Here is a 26584-nt window from a genome sequence, read left to right on the forward strand (position 1 = left end):
TTATGCTGTTCCTCTAATGTATAAAATACAGGAAAAAAAATGCTAAAGGTTTAAAAGATGTCTGCTTAACAGTTTCAAGCTACAAAAGGCAATTATTTCTATGGGGGCTGCTAACCTCTGTGGCTTCAATCACAGTTTAACATTGATACCAAAAATCTCAACATGTCCCGTGCTCCTTTTCCTTGAAATCAACTCAATTCATTCCATTCTCTCCCTTCCTGGCTTTTTTATCAAATTACTCTCCTTTCCATCCCTTCTGTTTTATAGCTGGACTTGGAACAACCCAGGTGGTCTCCTTCCTTAGTTACATGATAGAAGACAGGGAGGATATGGACTAGTCAAGATATTTTGCTATGCACTTTGGTTCCCACTAATCACGCCTCAGTCTTTAGCCATACTAACCTGTCAGTCTGAAATCCTTCTCCCTTTTATTTAAAATCACAAACCTGACTCATCCTGCTTCTTATATTTTAACATCATTTGTCTCTCAAGTTGAAATGGAAACTTGTTACTTACCTTTGTAGGCCCTGTAGTAACTAGCTTGTCAGTGTTGAAATAAAATCTCTCACACTTTAACTTTTTTAATGGGGCTGGGTGGGAAAATTTTCATTGATAAGTGTGGACCTTGCTCTGATGCCAAAGTTTGGCGATCTGAAAGGGAAAATGAGAAAAACTGTGAATATCTTGTAATTCTGTCTAGAGCCTAGAAGCAATGTACTTAACTAGGACCACGATGGAGGATTTATAACTTTTGGCTTCTTCCACTCAGCTTTTGTAAAATCTCATGTCATGAATTTTATTCCTTTCACTCCAGAATGAGGGAAAAAACAAAACAAAACAAAACAAAACAAAAAACCCCACAAAACTCAAGCCTACAGTTTGAAGAATTGTTAGAGAGATGAATATGCACATAGTAAGCATTGCCTTAAAGTAGATGTAATTATAATGGTACTTACCTTTCTGGAAAGTACAGCCTGGGATGTACTGAGACTGAGGAGGTGTGTGTATCTGTGCAATTTAATTAGATTTAGGACACTTGAATTACTCGGAATTCCTTCAAGCCAGTTTTCCTGAAAAGAATTCTGGCTTGATATACAGCCAGCCACAGTTCGGTTCCAATTATAACAGTTAGCAATTACTGAATACTTAAGTGTATGCAGGTACTGTTCTAATTAATCCTATAAAGAGTGGGCATTATTATTTTCCCCATTTTCAGTGTGGGAAACTGGCACTTAGAGATTTAATAACTTACCAAGGTCACACAGTGAAACAGAGGCAGCCATGATTCATATCTAAGTAATTTGTTGTAATAGTCTGTGCTTTTATATTTTTAAATTGACTCATTTCAATTTGAATTACATTTTTCAAACATATTTGGTCTGCACAATTCCTAGTAACTGTTATAATCTACTTACACGGATTCACTTATAGGTGATCTAATAGGTTAATTAAAGGCTGTGGTGACGTATGCCTGTAGTCCCAATTACTCAGGAAACTGAGGCAGAGGATCACTAGCGCCTAGGAGTTTGAGACAGCCTGGGCAACACAGCAAGACCCTACATCGAAACAAAATTAAAAAACCATAACCGAATACACAAGTGGCTTCTGCCTACTTATCTATACTAGCCTAAGAGTTTGATGTAGACAGCTATTCAAAATCATATATTTGTTTTTTTTAAAAAAACCCATTTGGAAATGTTTTTGGGTAAGTAAACAAATAATATTCATTACCCAGACAACTGGCTTTCAGTACCATGTAATAGTTGAAATACCTTCTGCAGTTTAATAGTAATGGACAAATAGCTAAATGTATCAGGATGGCATTCAAAAAGCCATTTATAAAGGTTTCTAGAGGGCAAAACACATTCCTTAACACTTTTAAAGCTAGCTACTAAGTTTTGGGTTTTGTGGTGCCTTTTTCTTAAAAAAGCATAGGTTTGCCTATCATATTTTGCTTAAAAAATTAGGCAAGTAAGTTGCAGCTTTAATTTGATATTAGTCATGATGGAATAAGAATATTCAAAACAGGTGCTATTCTAGCTCTTTTGAAGATGGTTTATTTTACATAAAGTTACTGTGAAAGGGAAAGAAAGTAATAGAAAAGTTTTAATATATTTTGTTTTCACATTACACTTTTTAAATAAAGTTAAACGCTTGATATGCTTCCTACTTCTCTTGATTAGTTAGCATTGAGAAATCAACTTCAAATGGTTAGAGAGATTCTACCAGGTCGTCGTCAGTCCATTCTTCCTAAGAAGGAAAAAAAGTGTGGTAAGGATAACACTGAAGCATAACCAGTATTGTTTACCTCTTACCTCCCTTTAGGAAAATGTTCTCCTCCTTTTACCCATGTGGATTACAAAAGATAAACCAGGAAATTTTGTAATAGTTCACTGTTAGTAATGTTGGCATGGTCTCACCAGACTACTCCAATGAGGAATAAAGGTTACAACTGTGACCTTCTGCCTCTGATTATTCACTTACCTGACTTGACAGAAAATTTGTTTTTAAAAGGGGGTAAGGGAAAAATCCTTGGAAAATAAGAAATAAAGCAAAAATGTAGTATGTATGCATATTGCTTCTTTCTATGAACACAAGAAGGATTTTTCATCAAGAAAGACAGAAGAGAGAAAAATCCCTTTAATAATGGACAACAGTACTGTACGTAAGGAAGTATGCAAAAAATGAAAAAACCCACAACTCTATAATGCTTATACTCTTGGAGAACAAATCTTAATAGTATAATCACACCAGAATGTGTAACAAAAATGACTTAGAGTTCATCTTTGGAGTAAAACATACCTCCTCATGTTTGGACTTCTTTGAGACGTAATCATCATCTTCATAGCCTTTCCTCTTCTTCCTATAATTATGCAACTATCAATAAGCAATCTAATACCAGCCACAGATACTATAAAATGTAAAATAAACTAGCAAGGCCATATGCAATATCATGTATATACTGAAAAACATAGGCCTGGATAAATGGAAAAAGATGAAGATTATGGGTAGGGAAAATGATACTTTTAAAATCAATCTTTAAATTAAATGCAATTCTAATTAAAACCCCAATAAAATTTTTCATGGAATTTGTCAAGTCTAACACTGACCTAGGAAGAAGTGTGAAAAAATAGATAATATAAAAAAGAACAATGTTGGAAGACCTTGTCCCAGTTATCTTCAAAGCATACTACAAAAGCTATGGTAATTAAAAGTGAGATATTACAAAAGCTATGGTAATTAAAAGTGAGATCATAAATCAATGATCAGACTAGATTAAGCAAAGTAATGACTATGCAGAAGTACAGATTTAATGTGTGATAAAAACTGTTTCAAATAACTAGGAAAAACATGAAATAAAAAATGAGCTGGGACCTGCCGGGCACAGGGGCTCACAATTGTAATCCCAGCACTTTAGGAGGCCGAGGCGGCAGATCGCCTGAGCCCAGGAATTTGAGACCAGCCTGAGCAATGTGGCGAAACCTTGTCTCTACAAAAAAAATTAAAAAATTAACCAACGTGGTTGAGCACCTGTAGTCCCAGCTACTCGAGAGGCTGAGGTGGGAAGATCACTTGAGCCCAGACAGCAGAGGGTACAGTGAGCAAAGATCGAGCCACTGCACTCCACCTGGATGACACAGACTTTCTCAAAAAAGTGGGGTTATGGGAGCTGGGGCAAAAATTAGTATTTGGAAAAAAGTTGTGAAAAACAATAGAATATATCATATATAAATAAATACAATCAGCCTTCTGTATCCTGTGGTTTCCACATCTGTGGACTCAACCAATTGCGGATTGAAAATAAGGAAAAAAATTCTATCTGTACTGAACACGTACAGACTTTGTCATTATTCCCTCAAGAATACAGTATGATAACTATTTACATAGTATTCACATTGTATTTAGGTATTATAAGTAATCTAGAGATGATTTAAAGTATATGGGAGGATGTGTACAGGTTATATGCAAATACACCATTTTGTATTAGGGCATCTGTGGATTTTGGTTATCAGCAGAAAGTCCTGAAACCAATCCCCCATGGATACTGAAAAATGACTGTATATAGAATCTATAAAGCACTACAAACCACAAAAATGTGGCCAGGTGCGGTGGCTCACGCCTGTAATCCCAGCACTTCGGGAGGCTGAGGTGGGCGGGGGTCAGGAGCTTGAGACCATCCTTGGCTAACATGGTGAAATCCCATCTCTACTAAAAATACAAAAAATAAAACTAGCCGGGCGTGGTGGCACGCACCTGTCATCCCAGCTACTTGGAAGGCTGAGGCAGGAGAATTGCTTGAACCCGGGAGGCAGAGGTTGCAGTGAGATTGCGCCACTGCACTCAGGCCTGGGTGACACAGCAAGACTCCATCTCAAAAAAAAAAAAACAAAAGCCAGAAAATTGGACAAGGGGAATAAATAAGCAACACAGTAGAAATATAAGTGACTGTTAAACGTGGAAACTTCAATGCCCCATAATTAAGAAAATGCAAATTAAAATACCAATGTGGTACTTTTTCACTCAGACTAGCAAAAGCTAAGCATTGATAATTACACGTTGTACAATACGTATGAAAGATGCAAAGAAGAAGAAAATGTGACTTATTTCATAAATACATATGGATATACGTGCAGAGAAAAGGCTGGCAAAGGTAAACAACTGCTAAGTAACTTCTGAGGTCATGACAGATTTGGGTTTTGATCAAAGGGAACTTTGGTTTCACTTGTATTGACTGACAAGGACCAAACAGTTTTTGTGTCATGAAAAATAAAGGTAAAATAATTTTGAAGATCAAGGAAAACAAATATTTAGTCCTAAAGTAGCACTACTCATGGTAGTGAGTACCAGGGCTGTTCCATGAACAGTTTGCACAGTTTGCAGTGAGTTAAGTATAGGAATTGTGTTTGGAAGGTTTTTTTTTTTCTTTTCTTTTTTTTTTTTTTTTTTTTGAGAGTCTCACTCTGTTGCCCAGGCTGGGGTGTAATGGCGTGATCTCGGCTCACTGTGACCCCTCCGGGGTTCAAGCAGTTCTCCCTGCCTCAGTCTTCCAAGTAGCTGGAATTACAGGCACCCGCCACCACGTCCGGCTAATTATTGTATTTTTAGTAGAGACGGTGTTTCACCATGTTGGCCAGGCTGGCTGGTCTCGAACTCCCGACCTCAGGTGATCTGCCTGCCTCAGCCTCCCAAAGTGCTGGGATTACAGGTATAAGCCACTGTGCCCAGCCCTAGAAATTTTTAATAGTAATCTGATATAATTTTATGACTGTTGAATCTAATAAAACTTGAGCTTATGTTTTTAGTCTTCACTCTTCTAGTAATTCATTTTTTATTGAATTTTACACAAGTATACATCTAGTGAATTTTTTTAAAAAAGTCCTTCACAGTTTAAGAAGCACCCCTCAAGTACTCATAGGTATTCAGAATTTGCTTGGCCCACCCAGTACAAGGCAGATGGCAATCTGGAATAAAATGTAAGCTATGGTAGTTAGGAATTCTGGATTATGGTCCATTCAGTTACTTAGCTAGAAAAGGTAGGATTAATAGTTCAGTGGTCTAATCCAGGGGTGGATAAACTTTAAAGAGACAGTAAATATTTTAGGTCTTGCAAGGCCCTATAATCAGTTTCTGTTTCAACTACCTAACTTTTCTGCTGTATCATGAAAATAGCCATAGGTGATACATAAACGAATGGGTGTGCTACATTCCAAGAAACTGTTTTAAAGACAGCTAATGGGCTGGATAGGCCTGATAGGCCACAGTTTGCCAACCCCTGGTCTAATCCCATTTCAAAATCAATGCAAAAAGAACATAATCAGTGCTGCAATACTTTTATTCATTAAAGCCAACATTACTTCTCTGTAACCACTCTGAAAAATTCCTGTTACCACTGAAACCCGGGAGTGAATGGAATCCACCAATTTCAAATTCTGTGCTAAATCATGCTTTGTCATTATAGCTCTACCTATAATAAAACAACCTCATATTCTGCACACTTCCTAACTCCCTATATATTCCCCGACTACAACTGTATAGGTAAGGAATTTGAATCATGTGTATTTGACATAAGGGCCTTGGAATGCTGTTCTGGCTTTTCATAGGTATCCAGCAGCACATATTCACCAATTACAGAAATAATACCTCAATACATCTTAAATATAAAATGCCACAGATAACTCTTACTAAATTTTAACAAATACAGTATAATTTTAAGTAACAAAATGCATCCCAAAGGAAATAGAAAATGACAGTTTAATTAATCCTAGTACCTGTCCAAATTCCCAACTGCTTAAACACCTAAAAGAGAAAGTTTAAGTGGATCTTTCAATTTACAAAGCATGCATTGCCAATTTTATGGTGATTTCCACATTCAGCTTACATATCAATTAAGAGACATTAAAGGTGTTATGTCTAGCTACAAGAAGAAATTAAATAGCCTATTTTCCTACTGGCTTTATCGTCAATATAAAGTTTGTCACTGAAAGCAAGTATGCCAACTTTCCCTACTCTAGCTAACAGAAGTCTGGAACAGCATATTTGTTCCTCAGACCAGGTATCACAGCTTCAGAGAGACCAAAGATTAAAAGGACAGGAAAAGGTAAAAGGATTCCTTAGGAAGACCCTGACCCCTGAAATCCCATGAGAAGTAACAGAACAGAATGGCCTGCAAGCCAAAGAACATATGAGTCACAGCAGGATCAGAACTGCACAGTGAATGCCAAACTATTAACTTAATCTCATTAGAAATGTCCATTCAATAAAGGAAATCTGATTTAATGGATCAGTCAGCTTTCCTCAAATGAGCAAACACCAATAAAATGATTTACGAACCAGTTGGACTGGGTAACAATTATGTCTATTGATTAACACTGTCACATCAACTTACGTGATTACATTAAGTGCAAGCTCAGCAGAATGACATCGCTCCAACTTCTGTTTCAGAACAGCAACTTCTTCAGATCTGGGTGGCTCATACTTTTTTACTAAGTTTCTCATGCCTATGTGGATACAAAAAAGAATTTAAACTGAATAAGCAAACCTTCTTATAGTAGCGGAGCTGGTTACTTTTCCATTTTGTTATAGGAAACAACAAAACACCCTGCAAATGACATGGTTATTCTTCTCAGGATTTGCATCATTCTGCATTTCATTTTACATTAAAATCCAATAAGCACTGCATGTTTAGTTGAAGTAATTATGGCTCTCTGCTGTTTAGCCCATATCATATATAACATAAAGCACACTGTATAATCTAGTATTTTTTGAAAATCCTACTGGGGTCACTTCTTGTTCAGTTTTAAGACTTAAAAAAAAAAATCCCTAAATGATTTAGTGAACATGTTTTGTTCTCTATCACCAACCATCTTTGTAATATTCTATTCCATAGATAGTGGGCCAACAGTATACTTCCTCTTTACAAAGTAAACTGTTATTACACAACATGCAATAAAGGAAGGATGCTTAGTAAAAATTTGTTAATAATCCTTTGCTTTAACAAAAAGCAGACCCTATACAAAAATGTCCACTTCAGGTTAAAAGCAAACTACTATATCAGTAACTTTATAATTGCAAAAGCATCCTCTAGCTGATCTTGCTATTCAACTATAATAAACCAAAGAATACCAATTTCAACATTAGGGGAATAATGAGATCCAATGAGCTTATTATTACTGTTAGCCAGCCATGTGATCCAAATGACTACACTAGTGACCTATTTCATAATGCAAACAAAACAGTATTTTTAATTGAATTAATACTTGTAACTCAACACCCTTAGGACAGTATCTGTGTTCCAAAAATTACCAGTATCTTAGTAGCATTAAACTTCTGAGTGTTTCATAAAGAGCTGTTTTTATTTCATTTTAAAATAAGTGGAGCAAAACAAAGGTATTGAGAAGAAATCAGTAATAAAACTAAGCTATGAAATGAGTACACTGGAATAAGACCCCCTTTACCTACTAAGTTCTATGATCCTAACAGCTACAGTCAAATCACAATTAGCTTTTAAAGTGAACCCCCTAGTGGCATAACTAAAGACCTACAGTTTATAATTCATAAACCACAGCCATCATTCTCCAAGAAGGAAGCCCTCAGGATCACTTCGAGCAGAGAATCAAGAAATGATAGAGATGCCCTGAAGCATCTTAAATTTTAAAACACAAAATATGTAAAATGTATACCCATTTACTCTCATCGAAGATCAAGATTTCAATCTTGTATTTTACTGGTTTAACATTTAATTACATTACAAATTTAATCAACAAGAACAATTTACACAAGGTTTGGAAACAAACATGATTGACTTTTTTTTTTTTTTGAGATGGCGTCTGACTCTGTCACCTAGGCTGGAGTGCAGTGGCGCAATCTCTGCTCACTGCAAGCTCTGCTCCCCGGGTTCATGCCATTCTCCTGCCTCAGCCTCCTGAGTAGCTGGGACTACAGGTGCCCACCACCATGCCCGGCTAATTTTTTGTATTTTTAGTAGAGATGCGGTTTCACAGTGTTCACCAGGATGGTCTCCATCTCCTGACCTCGTGATCTGCCCACCTCGGCCTCCCAAAGTGCTGAGATTACAGGCATGAGCCACCGCGCCCGGCCACATGATTGACTTTTAACCCCAAAGAGTAGCTTAGCAGCCATGACCAAGTGTGCCATGGGCAAGAATGAGGAATGGAGAATGCTGGTTAATTCAGCCAATAAGTAGAGATTCTACTCAACTCAGGACAGGGTTTCTCAACACCAGCACTCATAACGTTTTGGGCTGGATAAATCTTGGTTATTCAGGGCTGTATTATTTTCCCAACCTTGCTATTAAAATTATCACAAACGTGACGGCTTAAAACAACGGAAATCTATTATCTCATAGTTCTGGAGCCCAGAAGTCTGAAATCTGTTTCACTGCACCAAAATTAAGGTGCTGGAAGGGCCACACTCTCTCTGGAGGCTCCAGGGATAAATCCATTCCTTGCCTGTTCCAGCTTCCAGTGGCTGCCTGCTTCCTTTGGCTTGCAACCACATCACTCCAATTTTCAAGGCAAGCATCTTTAAATCTTTCTCTGCTGTCTTAACGGTGCCTTCTCTGAGTGTGTCAAATCTTCTTCTACCTTTCTCTTAAAAAAATAATTTATCTACAAAATAGAAGTTACAAATTTAAACATTATCCTTATTTCCCATTACATCTTTTTCAGTGCCTAGTATGTTTCTTTATTCTTTAAAAAGATCCTGTTGTCAATCTCTAAATCCTTTCTAAATCGGACTCTCTTTTCACTCTGCATAAGTTCTATATATATATGAACACTACTTCCTTCTATGTACCTTCTATTTGTTCTAGACCAATGTGTCTTTCATGCTTCCATAATACAGTAATTCAGTGAAAAGAAATCTAAACAAAAATCTATGTTGTATTTCTAGTTAAACACCAAGATATTTATTTAGAAAGGAGCTTTGTACTGGAAGAACATTTTGTAAAGTGTTCTCATTTACTTACTTTTCATTATATCTAGTAACTGTGACAGGCAAGTTCTGTTCTCTCTCAGCATCAGACTCTCTGATAAATAACTGGTAAAGAAAAGAAAAAAAATGTAATCTATTGAAAAGATACAGCACATTGAGAAAACATGACACCATAAATTATTTTCCTCCATCCTCATCAAAGGCAATTAAAAAAATTTTAAATTTATGAATGTATAATCTATAACTCTTATGTTTTAAGGATTTATTAGCAATTACATTAAAAGATGTTTACTGTTTTAAGTTTAGTGACATTCAGGTACAACCTTTCAGAGACAAAATAGTATGTAAGTAACAGTAACAGTCAGTACTTGTAACATTTATATCTTTTAATATAGAAGCTCAATGAGTCTAACCTTACTTTACAGATGAGGAATCTGAGTTACAGGGATGAACAAGTCATGATCTTGTAACTTGTCCAAAGTAATAAAGCTAGGAAGCAGCAAAACTGGAATCTGGCACTAGTAAGGATTCTCTGTTCCCTTAATATGAAAGCCATTTTACCTATAGTTGCACTTTTGGGAAGTAACAGACATTCAAACCAACCACCTAACGCTTTATAAATCTATTACATCTTATTTGCATCAAGTCCAAATCAAAGGTGTTAAACTTCTTTATCAATGTGATATAAAATCCAAATTACCTGTTTTTCTCAGAGCTGACAGTATGAAAATATAATTTCTATATTTAAATTTTTAGTTACTCTGAAGTTTTACATACCTGAACTTGACCTATAATTGATAAAAGCTCAAATGAACAGATTCTCAAAGTATTAAATAGTTTTTCAAACACAAATGCAAAAAAATTATTTTTCTCTTGGGTGTAATAGTTACAAAAATAGAAAGCAATGCTTTAAGAACTCTTGTGTCTTTATCCAGATTGAAATTTTATTATAAAGTTTTGATAACTGTTTGACGTTACATCATCATCATCTATTGTGGGAATAAATTTTGGATCTGAAAATCAAGAACTCTCCTGACAACTATAGTAAAAAATAACTAGTTTTTTCCTTTCCCTTTCCTACCTAAAATTACTCCCATTTTTGTCATCTTCCTTTATTTTTACTCTTCATTTCCTTTTGATTTCTTAAGCATAAGGATCATAGGTTTGGTGCTAAGAGTTGGCTGACTACTCATTAGCTCTGTGAAGTTAGCAACTCTTAACCTCAATTTTGAATTTGAATTTTAATATTGTGGTGTTTTAATAAAATCCACAGGCAAATAAGAATACCTAAAGTAGCAGATGAGAAATAAAGCTCTAAATCTACAAGAAAGAGAAGAAAACCTAGAAATAATGGTAATAATCCTATGATTAATAATCTGAGGCATTATCCAGACTCTGACAACAGCACAGGGGCTTTCCCTTTTGAAATGAGCAATAAATGTAAACCCCATTTCCACATATCCCAAAAATTTGCCTGTAAATCAGCTGTAAGTTAAAAATGTTTGGAAAGCATTTCCCTAAAAAGGGGGGCTGGGGAAGGCCCAATGTCTAGTCTCTGGGAATGTTACAAAGGCCTATTAAATTTGCACGGAGCCAAAGGTATCACAATTTCAATTTTGCCTACCTGGAATTATACTGAACTAAACTTCTAAGATGAAATAAACTCATCTGGACCTTAGGATGCTTCATCCCACTCTATGTAACTAAAATCTCATCACTGAAGAATTTATATATGCACTATATACAATGCTTCAAGATTAATCAGACTTTTGGTTATTTGAACTGTGGAAAAGAGGACTTTTGTTCCCTTACAGAATGAAGTCCGCAGGCCAGGTATGGTGGTGTGCACCTGTCACCCCAGCACTTTGGGAGGCCTAGGCAGGAGATTACTTGAGTCTAGGAGTGACTGAGATGAACCTAGGCAACATAGGGAAACCCCAACTCTACAAAATCAAAAAGATTAGCCAGGGTGTGGTGGTGTGTGCCTGTGGTCCCAGGTACTCAGCAAGCTGAAGTAGGAGGATCGCTTGAGGCTGGGAGGTTGAGGCTGCAGTGAGCTATGACTGTGCCACTGCATTCCAGCCTGGGTGAGAGTGAGATGCTGTCTCAAAAAAATAATAATAACCAACCAACCCCCCCAAAATTAATGGAAGTCCACATCTTAACTCCATATACATCAATAATTTACATGACTGTCTTTCGTAACGCAGAGATTTATCTTATTCATTTTCATATTCCTAAAGTGTAGTACAGTGCATAGTAGTACATAGAAGGTATTTAATAGATGTTTGCTTAGCAAATAAGTGGAGATTTAAATCACTTTGGGATTAAATATATATATTTATATACAGTTGATGAGCTGTGTTTGCAGAGAAGAGGCATATCATAAAATATAAACCTACAATCCCTTATCCTAGATGCAGATGTGTTGTGAAATTCTTAAGTATTCATGTCTTAGAAAAGTTATCTGGTGCATATATTATGAAATGTGAAATACTCAAGTGATGTCTATAATCAGGAATATTAAGATTTCTGCAAGGGAACACAAATATTCCTATTAAGTGAAAGAAAAACTAAATACAATCTGCTCTATCTGCTGCCACCTTATCAGTGGATTCTGAAATTATGGATAAGGGATTACAATCATGTAAAACAGTTTTAATTAACTTTAGGAAGTTTTATCAGCTTTCTTCCTCAGCTATTTCTAAGAATGAAATCAAGCAGAATCTCAAAGGTCATAAATTGAGAAACTTAATACAGAAACTAAAAATGTCTAATTGGTGCTAGCTTGTGCTTCAGTTAGTTAACAATATTTAACTTCCACGTGTCATACATGCTCTACAGAAGGGGAATAAAGATAAAACAAGGCAGACGTATTTGCTGCACTCAAGTTGCTCATCAGTTCACAGGACCTTCTAAATTTGTCATATACTGATAGCTATATCAGTCTTTCAAGGATCACCTGGTTTACTCCTACTTTAATCCTAAATGTATCCTCCTCTTAGTTCAACAGTATTTTTCATGATGTTTAAAGACTTCCTTAAAAGGCAATTTCATTTCTTCTTTTCACCAACCATCCCAGCCACAAGGAATATTAAAGATTATAGTCAGAAATGATTCTATGAATAAATAAACTCAGTGACTGAATTTGACCTAAGTTAAAACACTAATTAATACCTTTCCATAGTAATTCCAGCCCTGGAGGCACTAGATAAAATGGCAGTCAGGGCAATTTGGGAAGGTGTGTATAAAAGGTAGGCATCCGTCAATGCAATTCTATTAAGAAAGTCATCAGCTGTTTTCCTCAAAATCTCTGGATTCTCCAACATGGGGTAGCGGGTCTAGAAAGAAAGTTTGCAAATGTTACCATTTCTGAGGGTTTAAATGGAGTATAACAACAGTTTAAAATTACACAACTCATATTAAGAAATATGTGCTATAACATATCTAAAGTTCCTAGCACAGTACTTGACAGTGTCCTCAATTTACATTAATTCCTTCTCTTGGTCCTTTTCCACCTGAGTAGGAAGGGGAAGGAAGGGAAGCTCTTAGAGATTCCACTGAGTCTAAAGTAGGGCCAAGAAATACATATTCCCAGGTAAATGCTTCTCTCAGGCAACCCAGGTGATTCAAATGTAAGGCCACATTTAGGAATACACCTTATTTTTATATGAAATTCCTTCTACTTAAAATTTACTTTCAGAAAGAAGTAAATAAAAATGAATCTCAATTTGATTAGAACACACTAGACTTCAAATTCCCACAGAAAAAGTTTTAAAATATGCTCAAGAGATGTGGAAGACCTCCTATTTCCTGACAGTTCTTCACACCCTATAAAATAAACCATAAATCTGAAGTCCTCAGATATCCATGTTCGACACCTAAAGCAGTAGGAAAGCTTTTCTACACTCTGAAATAAAGTATTTAAGAGTCAATTGTACAAAAATGCCTTGCCTGTGATATGAGAAATTAAGACCCACTACTCTGACCACAATGCCTCCCTTTCTAATATATTTACTCATTTATTTCACAGCTGTTCTTCCTCCTCTGAACCTTTGCTCACTTATCTCTCTACTTGCTCCCACTCACCAGTGTCCTCTGCTCCTCATTTCTCTCCTGAATTCCCTGCCCCGATACACTGCCAACAAATTTCTGGAAAAACCAGAAGTTGAACAGTGGTTGAATCCAACAAACTTCGCTTTGCAACTATACCAAGATTTCTGAGTACTGCCAGAGAAAACAATACGAGCAGAAAGTCTGGAAATGTTACTGTAAACTCATATTCATTGACTTCAGCAAGGCTCTTAAACACTGCCAAGCAACCATAGTATTTCCACAGACAGTTTACTCTCCCATTTTTCAGTGACTGCATAAATATTTTCCATCTGTCTTAACATCTTTGATAATTCTCAGCAACTCCATCACTCTCAGAAAACTATTTCTTACCAAAGAAAGGCGCTATTTCCTGCCAACACCAAATCCTGAGGCATAACAGTATCCTAAGCCCATAATTTCCCCTTTTCCACTGTTAAGAGAAAGAGCTATTATTCCCTCTAAGGCCAGTTCTTCTACCTTGCTTCCAAATCCCATGCCAACCCCTTCCACCTTACTCCAAACAGACTATTTTGTATTTCATCTTTCTCTCACTACTAGCTCTTTGCATCAGTATTTAAATGTGCATCGGTCTCTTCCATAAAACAAAAAACAAAAAAAAGTATCACCCAGTCAGAAACTTGGGGGTTCTTCCTCTGTCCTCATCTCTATATACAATCAATCCTCATGTTCTATTGATTCTACCTAACTACAGGCTGAGCATAAATCCAAAAAATTCAAAATCCGAAATACTCCGAAATCTGAAACTTTCTGAGCACTGACATGACACTCAGGAAATTCTCACTGGAGCATTTCAGATTTTGGATTTGGGATGCTCAACCAGTAATCACAATGCAAATATTGCAAAATCGGGAAAAAAAAAAAAAAAAAAAGTGAAATCTCAAATACTTTTGGCCCAAAATTTTTTAGATAAGGGATACTTATCCTATATCTCTGAAGCCCAGGAAGCTCTTTCTGTATCCACAACCTTCATACGAGTGAAGACCACCACCATCCTTAGCTTGGACTCCTTTAACAGTACCCCGTTATTCACTTAATCTATTCTAATCCATTCTCCACGTTATGCCTGACATATACAGATGCACAGTAAATACCTGATCCATAAGGTTGCCAACATGATCTTTTAAAATTGCAAATCTAATCATGCCACTCTCTAAATTTAAACCTTTCACTGGTTTCTCTTTGCTCTATTCAAAATCCGTAACATTGTCTCTACAGTCTAGACTCTGCCTTCCACTCTGGCAGCAGCTGTCTGTGATCTCTTCCCCCTGCATTGCTAGGCTCTGTTCAGGTTGTTTAGCACAGAATGGTTTCTTGAATTTGACCTTTTTACCAGGGAAGTCTCTGATTGGAATGTTCTTCTCTCTCCTATTCCTACTCTGAATTGTACTTTAAATGATACGTTCTCAGAATGTTTTCCTTAGCTCTTAATCTGTTATCCATTGTGCTCAATAATACAGAGGGGAAAATATATTTTAGAGGGAGATATATATTCTAAAACCTTTAGATTGCAAGGTTCACAAAAGTTGAGACTGTTCCTGTCCTGTTTCTGGTTACATCCTCAAGCACAAAGTTTGGCACACAGAAGATACCCAAATTGAGCCACTGATCTAATATGAATGAACCAGTTCCTGATTTCTGTTTGATTCAACTTTGACTATCCAACTTCTCTTTTAGAGCCAAACAAAACAACTTAAAAGTTACTTCTGTCAATGTTTGTTTACTTATATTATTGATGCCTACATAGAGACTCAAGTTCACAAACCTCTAAAAATATAAGTCACTTAGCAATCTTCTAGTTTAAGAATTTTTTATGGTTTAAATCAGGCCCAGATCCATGACAATATAATTCAAAGTTAGAAGAGGTATCTTAAGCCTCCATAATAAGCACCGTTCTAAACTCTCAATGGTCTTCATTACATCCCTGGACGTAATGAAGATCACTTAAATGAGAAACTCCATAAGTCCCACCCAACCATCTGAGTTAACAATTTCTCCAGATGACTGATGATGCCCACTGAAGTTTAAACACAACTGCCCTAGATGACCAGGCCAGACCCACAGGTCGTATCCATGCTCTAACAATGAGGATGACTATGAGTTTTAAAATTTTGGATTCTTTTTGTTAAAGAATAGGAAAGGAGAATGTAGTATTAGTTTATTTTATATCAAATTTACCTTTAAGTCGATGAGGAAGCCCTCAAATGGTCTGTAAGGATTGTGGACAATAAGGTGGAAATTAAGTTGCTGTATAAGAAGTAGTTCATATTCCAGTATCTGTTCAAGTGCCTTCTCCTGTCCAAGAGGACTCTCCCGAAGGTTTCCAACAAACTGAGGACTAGATACATTGAATTCATCTACTTTGCAGGCCAAAAATGCACAAGTGAGCCTAGAGGAAAAAATGAAGCGGCAGGGGGCGGGGTTGGGGTGGGGCAGAAGAACATGCATATACTTTGAGAAGTATCTAAATATTTTATTTCTAAAAGTATATTCTATAATTGCCTAATATTCAAAAGTGACTGCTAGACATTGCAAGAATTTTTTTTTTTAAAGATAGTTCCTGTTCACACTTCATTAAGAGACATAAGACAAACTATAAATAGGTCAAACCAATATTGCCATGGCATTCAAACATCACTGACTCAATGACAGTGTTATGTAGTACAACCTAAATATCTGGAAAAACAAATTAACTGAGGAATAAGAGCACTTTGTATAACGTAGATGGAATAGTTAAAAATAAAGCACATATGTACCATATAAGTATGGGAAGAAAAGTAGGTTAAAGGAACATTGTGGAAGGCCATCGGTGGAAGTCTCTAAGGGCATCTGAATAAGAGACTATTATTTAAGGGACAAATGTGTGAAATTCACCTGGCCAATTCATGCTGTTCAGTATGAGAAAACAGTAAGAAAGCTACTGCAAAAATCAAGGTTGGCAGTGAGATCAAGGGCCTAATCTTGACTGGTGGAAATGGGAATCAAAAAGAGAAAACAGGTACAATGTCATTGAGAGCAAGCTCTTTGATGAGTCTCATACTAATTTCATCTTTAATGATAGACGCAGTGCTCAGCAGAGAGCAGCAACAACAGACCTTTGTTCAACTGAAATGAGTAGGAAGCTATAGGATCCGTAAACTGACTAGATGTGGGAGGGGCCACTACAAATGATTCTCAGTCTGAACAACTGGAAGAACAAAGGTGTCAAATAGAGATGTTAGAGAAGTAGCTAATTTGAGAAAAACAAAATTTGAATCTGGACAAGTTGAAGTTCAGATGCCATCAGAATTACCGAAGTACAGGTAAATAGAGATCTTAAGTTCTGAATTAAAAAAAAAAAAAAAAAAAACAGAATTCAAGTCTAAATTACCCTCAACTCTCTCCTCCCCAAAAAACTCAAAAGAGTATAAAGGTCTTCTTAAATGAAAACAATATATTAGACAGACATACTCACATTATTATCCTGGGGTGATATTCCATTACTGAGTTATTAAGATAAAAACGTTTGAAATACATACAAGCTGTACCCTAAGGGTTAAAAAAAAAATATATCATCAGGATCTATTCACAAATGTTAAATGTTAAATTGTGTGAAACAGAACTTATTTATGGAAAGGTTTCTTTGTAGAGATTACCCAGAAAAATACTAATACTCATTAATTCTTCTTTAATCAAAATAAATTGTGATGAATTACTACAGAAATGCCATAGCCAAAAGATCCTTTCCCATCCTTTGCTTGTCTATCCCTAGCCTACCCTGGCTAATCCTTCCTATGGTCACTGGATTTAAAAATACGTGAGTGTGTATGTTTTAGAAGTCAGAGTATCAAAAATGTCCTGAATTAGATAAATTCAGGAAGAAAAATACAAATGTTCACAGATTAACCAATCTTATAAAAATAATGAGCAAGGCAATAAGCCTTCTCTCTAAAGCCACTACATATTTGTGACATTGTTTTGTATCCATTCCCATGATTTGTGATCACTGCTGCCAACTGAATGGCAGAAGCAGCACTACCATTTACTGAATGCATACCAAGTGCCAGACTCTGTGATAAGCACAAAACTATCATCATGTTTTAACCCTTACAACAGCTTGGTGAAATATTGCTATCTCTACAGAGAAGGAAACTGAGTATCAATGAGGTGAACTGACTTATCTAGGTCACACAGCTAATAAGGAACAGGAATGAATTCAAGTAAGACCTGCCTGTACTTTTAACCATTATATCATTTGGCTGGAACCAATGAAATAACCACTAATCTATTTTATGATAGAAAAAAGAATATTTCCTTTTAAGTATTTTAAAAGTTTAGTTTTGTCATTATGTATAACAAAAAATTATTCACCAATGATAAACATGTTATTTAAAAATAAATTCCATAAAGAAGTTCATTAAAGGATTTTTTTCTTCATTTGATAAGATCACTTAAATTTACTGCCTCATTTTAGTTCTTTTGTAAGAATAAACCAAATCTGAAGATATAAACTAATCAAGTATACCTAAAACTCTCTCTGAATCTTTGATATCTCAGATGAAAAAAAATTATAAATTCTATGGACTTAATATTTTCAACATACTTCAAATTTTTTTCAACTATAAAAATGTAGATAATTTCCCAGAAGATTATTCTCTACTCGGTCGTAAGCTAGTCACACTGTATAACTTTAAAATTTAACAGTCTTTTACTTAAGATACACTTCTATATTTGTTCTTTGCAACAAACCTGTGAGAGAATAACGTAAAGACATTTTAAACACCCTCCCACTGTAGCTTTTTTATCTTTCTGCTTTTTAATCTCAGCTACCTGTTTCTCCTCACGGTTGCCCACCCCAGCAAAAAACAAACAGGTCCTCAGAACCATACATCTGAAGCAGTAAGACAATCTTTTTTAACCAAAGATAAAACTCCAGCTTCTACTAATTAAGGCTTAAAAAAATCTTATGGTATCAGTTTCAGCTGGGGCATATGATTACCAATTATGAAAGAATGCATTACTTCAAACATTTATTGGGTGTCACAGAGTTGGAAAAGCAAGTAGTCTATGTTCTAGTCCCAGTTCTATGGCTCACTAGTTGAGAACTTAGAGAAAAGTAATTTATTTTGTTTCTTTCTTTATAACATTACCTGACCTCAAATTTTTTTCTGACCACAAAATGAGACTTGAAATACTTTTGAAGATATGATACAGCAATTCATGAGTTAAGGCCTGAATTGAAAAAGATATAATGTGCCAAAAACTAATTAATTGTAACTAACGTGAATTTTTAAGACTAGAGTGGACAGGGAATTTAGAAGAGGTCAAATTTCACAAGTCAACTAAAGGACATTATATTTCATCACTACTGTAACTTACCACAACAGACCTTGGCATTGCTGGCTTAAACACCGAACAGAATTCCAATAACCTTTTCTCATAGTATTTGCAGAGTGTCATTTCTTCATGAGGCTCAAGAAAGACTGGATCATTCGGAAGAACCTTTAGATCAACAATTACAACACAAGTTCAATGAATTCAATGAATTAAACAATTGTAAAACATTTTTCTCTATCCAGATTAAATTTAGTTTATATCTCCAACGAAGGGGAATATATCACGCCTCGTTTTCTTTATAGATTCGCTAATCATTACACAAAATAGCTGTAGGAAAATAATAAACTAAAACTGTACCATCATTTCACAACTTTTCGGAATGTCAGCTAGACCTTTGCTTCATTATATAAACAATCACGATAGGCTATGTGCATATGCTCACAGCTGTGATATCATTATTTACAAATTTAAAAGTAGACAGACTTTTTACAAATATGATTGGAAAGCTTCCAACATTCGTTTCTCGGTCAGTCATTACGACACAAGTTGTAAAAAAACAGCAAATGTTTCAATAAATTTCTGTTATTTTAAGCTACCCAGTCTGTGGTGATTTTTTTAAGGCAGCCCTTAAGGAAACTAATTCAGGTGCTAAAATCAGTGATGTGAATTAAAGGTAGAAAGTAAAGTAAAGTAATTCAGTGTCAGTAATTTGGAGACACTGAACACTTGCTGGAGTGGAGCTTGTAAGAAAGATTAAACCAGCCCTAGAGCTGTAACAGAAGGGACTTGGCTAGCGGGCCACAGTCCAAACCTTATCTTTAGTCACTTGGTTTGTATTCCGTCGCCGGTCTCCCGCCCTCATCCAACCCATTCACCACGAGGTTGCTAGAGCGCTGTTTCCAGAACGGAAATCTGATAAGGTTAGCTTCCCATTTTAAATATTTCAAAGGTTCCTCATCCTTTCAATGGAAATTTCAAACGCCTCACTTCCACTTACAAACAAGTTCCCTTCCTACCCTCCCCAGCCATTCCTGTACAGGTACTCACATTCGGCCACATACGACCACAAACACGTCCACGCACCAGCCCTGTAACTTCTGACCTCCCTCCCACTCTGCACGGTAGTTCTGACTGCCTGGAACGTCCTTTCCCCATTTTCTCCGCATTGGCTACTGGGAAAAACCTTCCCCAACATCACCGCTTGACAAGTGAACGGCTCTTGCCACGCACTACCTTAGCACACTACCTACTCTCTTCTTCACCACGTTACAAAGACTGGTTACTTGTCTGCCATTCGACCACGGGGATGGCGTTGTTCGCCTTTGTACCCACGGAACCTCGCGAGGTGCTCGCTTATTTTAATATATAAACGCACTCCGCGCCGCAGAGGCAGAGAAATGAGGGAGTGAGACTGTCCTGGGAGCCAGAAGAGCTCCCGCAGCTGCTCAGAATTTAGTGACCAAGCAACTGGGCAACCGTCGGGAAAACCTCACCTTCCCGTTGGCCACCGCTTTGCATCTGAATTTGCGGTTGGCGTCGGCCCGCAGTCTTGCCAGCTGCTCCTCACTGGAGAAAGTCCAGTGCCGCTTCTGGCTACTGTTGTGGTACATTGTGGAATCGTGACCAGGTCCAGACAGCCTGCAGGAGACAACCCAAACGCAGCAGTGCCGTGGCGTAAAGCAACCGAACCCCTAGGGCGTCCGGCCAGCCAGCGCGGGCGCGCTGACGTCACGACTGCGTGTCCAGCGCGTACGCAGTCGCATTTCCGGAGCGGACTAGGAAGAGACCTTATCCAGGGTTTGTTGGGGCGCCCTCTGAGACGTAGGTGGGCGGAGCCTACGGAACGCTCCTCCCGGTGAGCCTGGGACATAGCTCCGCCCCTTCCAGGCAAGATTTAAAGGAGAAGCCCGGCAGGAATGTTCAAAAGAGGCATAAACTGAGGGTGTGGGGTAGGTTGATGTAAATTCACAGGGTGTAATCAGAAATTAGGAAAGGACTTGGTAGGGTGTTCATTTTTAAATGGAGGCCTCACTGAAGTTGACATTTGTGAAAAGGCTTTTTCGAGTTGAAATAGTAGGTTGATCAATCATGTAGGGAGATCATGGGGCCCAGAAAGAATAGGTAAGATCTTCAGGCAGAAGCATTCCTAGCCCTTTTCAGGAGGAGTTTGGAGATCGGTGTTCTTGAAGTACTACCAGAAATCTCTGAGAATGGAACATGGCTGAAAAACTTGAAGCAGTGGATGTGTATTGGCCCTTACAGTTTGCCACTTTTGTTGCCTTGTCTATTCTTTCTCTGTGCAAAAAGCACTTTCCCTTCTGTTGATAACTAGCCAATCCTCTCCCCCTATTTTCACCTCTGAAGCCAAGATGTATGGTAGTTTTAGTTTTCTTGAGATTCCCATCTTCATTGCCTCTAGGGAATCTTACAGTAAGCTATCATGAATATTAAGGTATTTACTAGTTTTTAAATTAATAGGACTTTCAAAATTGCAGGTGAGATCCAAAATTTACGTTGATTCTGAAGTGTCCCATTTAGGCATACCTTATTCTCTCATGTATTTATTATATATCCAAATTTCCCTATGGCAAATAGCTTTTCTAAATAAATAAATAAATAGAAAGAGAAAGATGATGAGACCTAGAGAATTTAGGTCTTGAAAAGCCTAAAAAGAAGTGGCAGGATGGCTTTAACTCTGCTTTCTATGAAAATGTTTTTAGAGGCTTAAGATAGGGAAAGTCTTTTCTTGTTCATTTTTGTTGGGTGCAGTTGAGGTTAGAGTTTGCCACAGTTATTTGAATTCCTCAAACTTATGCCATTTGTGGTTTATAATTTTGGCGATCCACACACTCAACATATGTGGCTAATCTGGTGTCGTAAATTGGCTAAGAGAGAAAAAGAGAAAGAGAAGATTGAAGGGCATGGCAAATTGATAACAACGAATTGTGAACAACCTAAAATGTTGCATATGGGGGAAAGAATAATTTAATGGAGAAAAACATTAATGGTACAAAAGATAGGAAAATAAGTGATCTAGATAATTAAATGTCTATATAAAGTATTAGACTCATGACAGTTATATATATCATATAAATTCTTTTCATTTTGTTTTTCTGAAAGATATTTGACAACTCCTTAGTTTTATGTAAAGGAAAATAGAAATAGGCATTTAAAAGAGTTGGCAGACTATGATTTCTACAGGGATATGAGTAAAATTTCTGAATGTCACTTAGGAAAAATATATGAAAAACTTGGCATTGCTGGTGTAACTTTTTTTAAACCTTGAACAAATTTTAGTTCATGAAAATTGACATTGATCTTATTTTTCAGTTGTAGTAGGAATTGGGCTGTGTCTAAATTAACTGTCTGCAGAATACAATTGTTGCTGATGCCCTAACATTAAGGCTCATGTATGATTTTTTTTATTAAAGTAAGCAGACTGGATGCTGTGATGGTCTCCTACTTAGCCTGATGTGCGAAAGTGTTTCTTTGCTATTGCTACCACAGGAGGCACACTGGAATGTAGAACTTGTGCATTTACCTATTTCCATTTCTAGTTTCAACTAAAAAGCAGCAGGTGTTTCTCTTCACTTCTATTATTTTTACTTACTTTATTTATGGAAAATTTCAAATATAAAGAATACAGAGAAATATATTTCAAAAATTATCAATACATGGCCAATTCCCTTCTACCCCCACTCACACCTCCATTAGGTTTTTTTCTTCTTCTTCTTTTTTGAGACAAAGTCTTGCTCTGTCACCCAGGCTGGAGTGCAGTGGCACAATCTCTACTTACTGCAATCTCCGCCTCCTGGGTTCAAGCCATTCTCCAGCCTCAATCTCCCGAGTAGCTGGGACTACAGACTCATGCCACCACGCCTAGCTAATTTTTGTATTTTTATTAGAGATGAGGTTTCACCATGTTGGCCAGGCTGGTCTAGAACTCCTGGCCTTAAGTGATCCACCTTCCTGGGCCTCCCAACTCCATTAGTTTTAAATCACAATTTCCCTGCTACTAAATGAAGATATTTCAAACAAGAACAAACCAGCTAACCAGATAGAACCTATTCTTCCTAGAAGAGTAATAGGGAAATTCACAGCTTGTTGACAAAGATATTACTATTTCATTAGACACTACTCAGAAGTGAAATGTTAAGAAATATTTCAATGACTTTTAAAAGTAAATACAATCTCTTTTATTGTGCTGCAGTTGTTAAATTGTGCTATGGTATGTACTTGTAGACAAATTCCAAATATTTTGAGTTGCAGGCATTGCCTGTAAACTAACGGTTACCAATCAGAGATTAGGTGATACTGAGCAGGTGTCATCTGTTTGGCCACCACAGAAATGCCCTGTACTTATCCACATGCTATTCCAAAATTTCCCATAAGAGTATTAGGATTTCCTTTCTCTTGCTTCAGGACAGTCTTCTTTCTTCAGGCTCTACCTAGTGATCTTAATGTTTAGGGAAAAATAAAAGTAAAAACGTTATATTGCCTGATCTTAGGAGAAAAGGAAGAAAAAGGGGCATTAAAAGTATATGGGAGTTACCAGTAAATACGTTTGCAACTGAAATAATTTTACAGTCTAATATAAAACATCTTATAAAGTGGCCAGATTAATTTATAGTCCTCGTTTCTCAAATGCATCAGCATACTCATGTTCACACCATTTCTGATTTCAGGGACACACACACACACACAAAAAAAAAAGGGGGGGGGGGATAAAAGAGACTAAACCACATCTATGCTCACAAGAAAAACACGATATCTTTGTTACTTTAAAATGTAACATAAAACTGTATGCCTTCAGCTACTGACATGGATTTCTGACATTTAAAATACAGCTTTACAATGAGTATTTAGTAACCTTTTGCAGTCATATTTGGTTAATATACAATTAACAAATTTGTATTTGCAGCATTGGCTGCAAAATCCTTTCTTAGTTTTATTCTCAGTTGTCAAGTTACAACTAACAGAAGAAAAGGAGTCGCCTGAAGCAAGTACCTAGTTTCTAGAAAACAGAGTACTACTAAAAGAAGACAAATAAAAAGAACAAATAGCATTTAGAAAATATCATTGATCTGTATGTGACCCCCTCAAAATTGAAATGCTTTTTCTTTTGCTTTAAGACTATTTCAAATTAAGGCATAAAGAAGACATGACAACGTACTAAAGAGAAAATCCTATAAAGCCATCTTCAATTCAGCAAATACTTAGTAAATCACCACTATACACAAGGCCTAGTATCAATTGTTAGGTGGTAGTGATATGGTGATGGGGTCACAAGAATGACTATCTCACAGTTCTTGTCCCAGGGTTCTTTGACTCTAGTAGAATTATAGCATGTATGAATACAATCCCCTCTCAACGATGGTAACCTTGGATAGGGCTGACACACACTCTCTCCTTTGACCAAAACTATAATCAGGCTCTTCTCTGAGTCCTTTGCTTGACTAAGCCTGATCTTGGGCTTTCCTTTCTGTTCTAGTACAGATTCTCCTCGACTTAGGATGAAGTTACGATACAAAAAAACCCATCATAAGTTGAAAATATTCCACGTGGAAAGTGCACTTAATATACCCAACCTATTGAACATCATAGTTCGGCTTAGCCTAACTTAGACATGCTGAAGCCTAGCCTACCTTAAACATGCTTCTTGTGATTGCATTGTTGACTGACAGCTGCGGCTCACAGCCACTGCCCAGCATCAGGAGCGGGTATTGTATTGTGAATCACTTGCCCAAGAGAAGATCAAAATTCAAAATTGGAAGTGTTTCCACTGAATATGTATGGCTTTTGCACCATCATAAAATCAAATCATTGTAAGTTGGGGACCATTTGTAGAATCCAATTGGAGCAAGAATCCTGCCACATCACTTTAATGAATATCCCCTACCCTTGGTATCAGACCACCCTCAATATCTTATCACCCTGGCCTGCCTTCAGCAATAATCCCATCAGGTCAGTTTAGCCAGAAATCCTTTATCCTTGGTGTTTACTCTTAGTAATTTTCCATCCATTGCTCCCCACCCTGCTTCTTGGTTATAAATTCCCACTTGTCCTTATTGGAGTTAGAATTTAGTCCAATCTCACTCCCCCACTGCAATACCTTACTGCCGTGGTCCTGAAACCTATCTCCATAGCTGACTTTGAAAAGGTCTGTCTCACCATTCTTCACAAGTATCATTAATAAAGCATTCTTGAGACAGTCACTTCAACCTACCTTACCCTAAGTTTCATCTCTTGCATAGTGAAGAAAATAGTTGTAACTACCTCATAAGGTGGTTGTGAGGATTAAATTAGTTAATACATGTGAAGATATAGCAGACTAGTTGACTTCTATAAAATGTTTTAAATTGTTAGTTATTACTTCGTTGACACATGGCATAGGCTAATTGGAAGAAATAATATTTTTGTGAATTTGTATTGATACTGAGGGAGAGGGCACTGTCGGTGGATAGGATTTGCTTGAGTAAAGGCAAAGGGCCACAATGTACAGGGTGTCTCTAAGGACTAGGAAGTAGAATCGCTTGATTGATTGATAAGAGGGCTTTGAATGTCAAACATTTTCAATGGGAGAATGAAATGATCAGAATTGCATTACTTTAATCTGGAAATTATTTGTGACTGTTTTGATAGTGAGGACTTTATAAACCCTCATTAAAATAACTTGAAATAGAACAGGGGGGCCGGGCGCGGTGGCTCAAGCCTGTAATCCCAGCACTTTGGGAGGTGAGACGGGCAGATCACGAGGTCAGGAGATCGAGACCATCTTGGCTAACACGGTGAAACCCCATCTCTACTAAAAAAAGTACAAAAAACTAGCCAGGCGAGGTGGCGGGCGCCTGTAGTCCCAGTTACTTGGGAGGCTGAGGCTGGAGAATGGCGTAAACCCGGAAGGCGGAGCTTGCAGTGAGCTGAGATCCGGCCACTGCACTCCAGCCTGGGTGACAGAGCGAGACTCCATCTCAAAACAAACAAACAAAAAACAAACAAACAAAAAAAAAGAAATAAATAAATAAAAAGAAAAAAAAAAAAAGAAATAGAACAGAGGATTAAGTCTATAAGTGATACCCAAATGCCTGTGTTCTTGAACTAGCTACATGAGATTCTTGATTATAAAGGGGAATTCCTCACTATGTCTCCAGATAGAGAGATGGGTAGTATATCATGTATATCATACAACATATGCTCTATGAGATGTAACCAATCCATATAATATATTTTCATGTGAAATTATGAAGCAGGGCCTAGGAATTTTGGTTGATAAAAATCTTGTTTGAAAGTTTTTGCAAATGTAAAATTTACAGGACTTGGCAAATAGGACGGATAGGGTGGTGGGATGAAAGAGGAGCAGCAACTCTAAAAGGTAGTGACTTTCAAATGTGAATCAACATATCAATCATCTGGATCATGTTAAAACACAAACCAGTGATTCCAATTCAGTAGGTCTGGAATGAAGCCCCAAGAATCTGGATCCTTAAGTGTTACCTTGAGTTTGGTGATTTTTAAGCTTTAGTGTTCGTCATACTCATATGGAAAGCTTGTTGAAACACAGATTGCTGAATTTCTCATTCAGCCAGTCCTGGGCAGGCCCAAGCATTTGCATTTCTAACTAATTTCCACGTAATACTTGGAACGTGGACCACCACAGTTTGAGAACCACTACTCCAGTTGATTTTTATAGCCTGGGTAATGG

General features: G+C 37.0%; 1 protein-coding gene across 4 annotated transcripts in view; it reads right to left on the reverse strand.

Annotated features, from left to right (window-relative positions):
* Window positions 1-20578, reverse strand: part of CCNH (cyclin H) — a 36317-nt gene extending 15739 nt beyond the window's left edge. The window contains exons 1-10 of one of the 4 annotated variants that reach the window (XM_078003714.1): window positions 20376-20563; window positions 18925-19047; window positions 17021-17094; window positions 15745-15955; window positions 12631-12794; window positions 9488-9558; window positions 6887-6998; window positions 2803-2863; window positions 957-2250; window positions 517-651 (exon numbers count right to left, since the gene is read on the reverse strand). In XM_078003714.1, coding sequence (XP_077859840.1) covers window positions 2212-2250; window positions 2803-2863; window positions 6887-6998; window positions 9488-9558; window positions 12631-12794; window positions 15745-15955; window positions 17021-17094; window positions 18925-19047; window positions 20376-20492 — 972 coding nt within the window. In that variant the 5' untranslated portion in view covers window positions 20493-20563 and the 3' untranslated portion in view covers window positions 517-651; window positions 957-2211. Of the gene's footprint in view, window positions 1-516; window positions 2864-6886; window positions 6999-9487; window positions 9559-12630; window positions 12795-15744; window positions 15956-17020; window positions 17095-18924; window positions 19048-20375 lie in introns of those variants that run through there. The other 3 variants (XM_078003713.1, NM_001266446.1, XM_078003712.1) reach the window with 3 other exon arrangements.
* Between the last annotated feature and the right edge of the window lie 6006 nt (window positions 20579-26584).

The sequence above is a fragment of the Macaca mulatta genome, chromosome 6 (assembly GCF_049350105.2).
Source record: "Macaca mulatta isolate MMU2019108-1 chromosome 6, T2T-MMU8v2.0, whole genome shotgun sequence".
NCBI lineage: Eukaryota > Metazoa > Chordata > Mammalia > Primates > Cercopithecidae > Macaca > Macaca mulatta.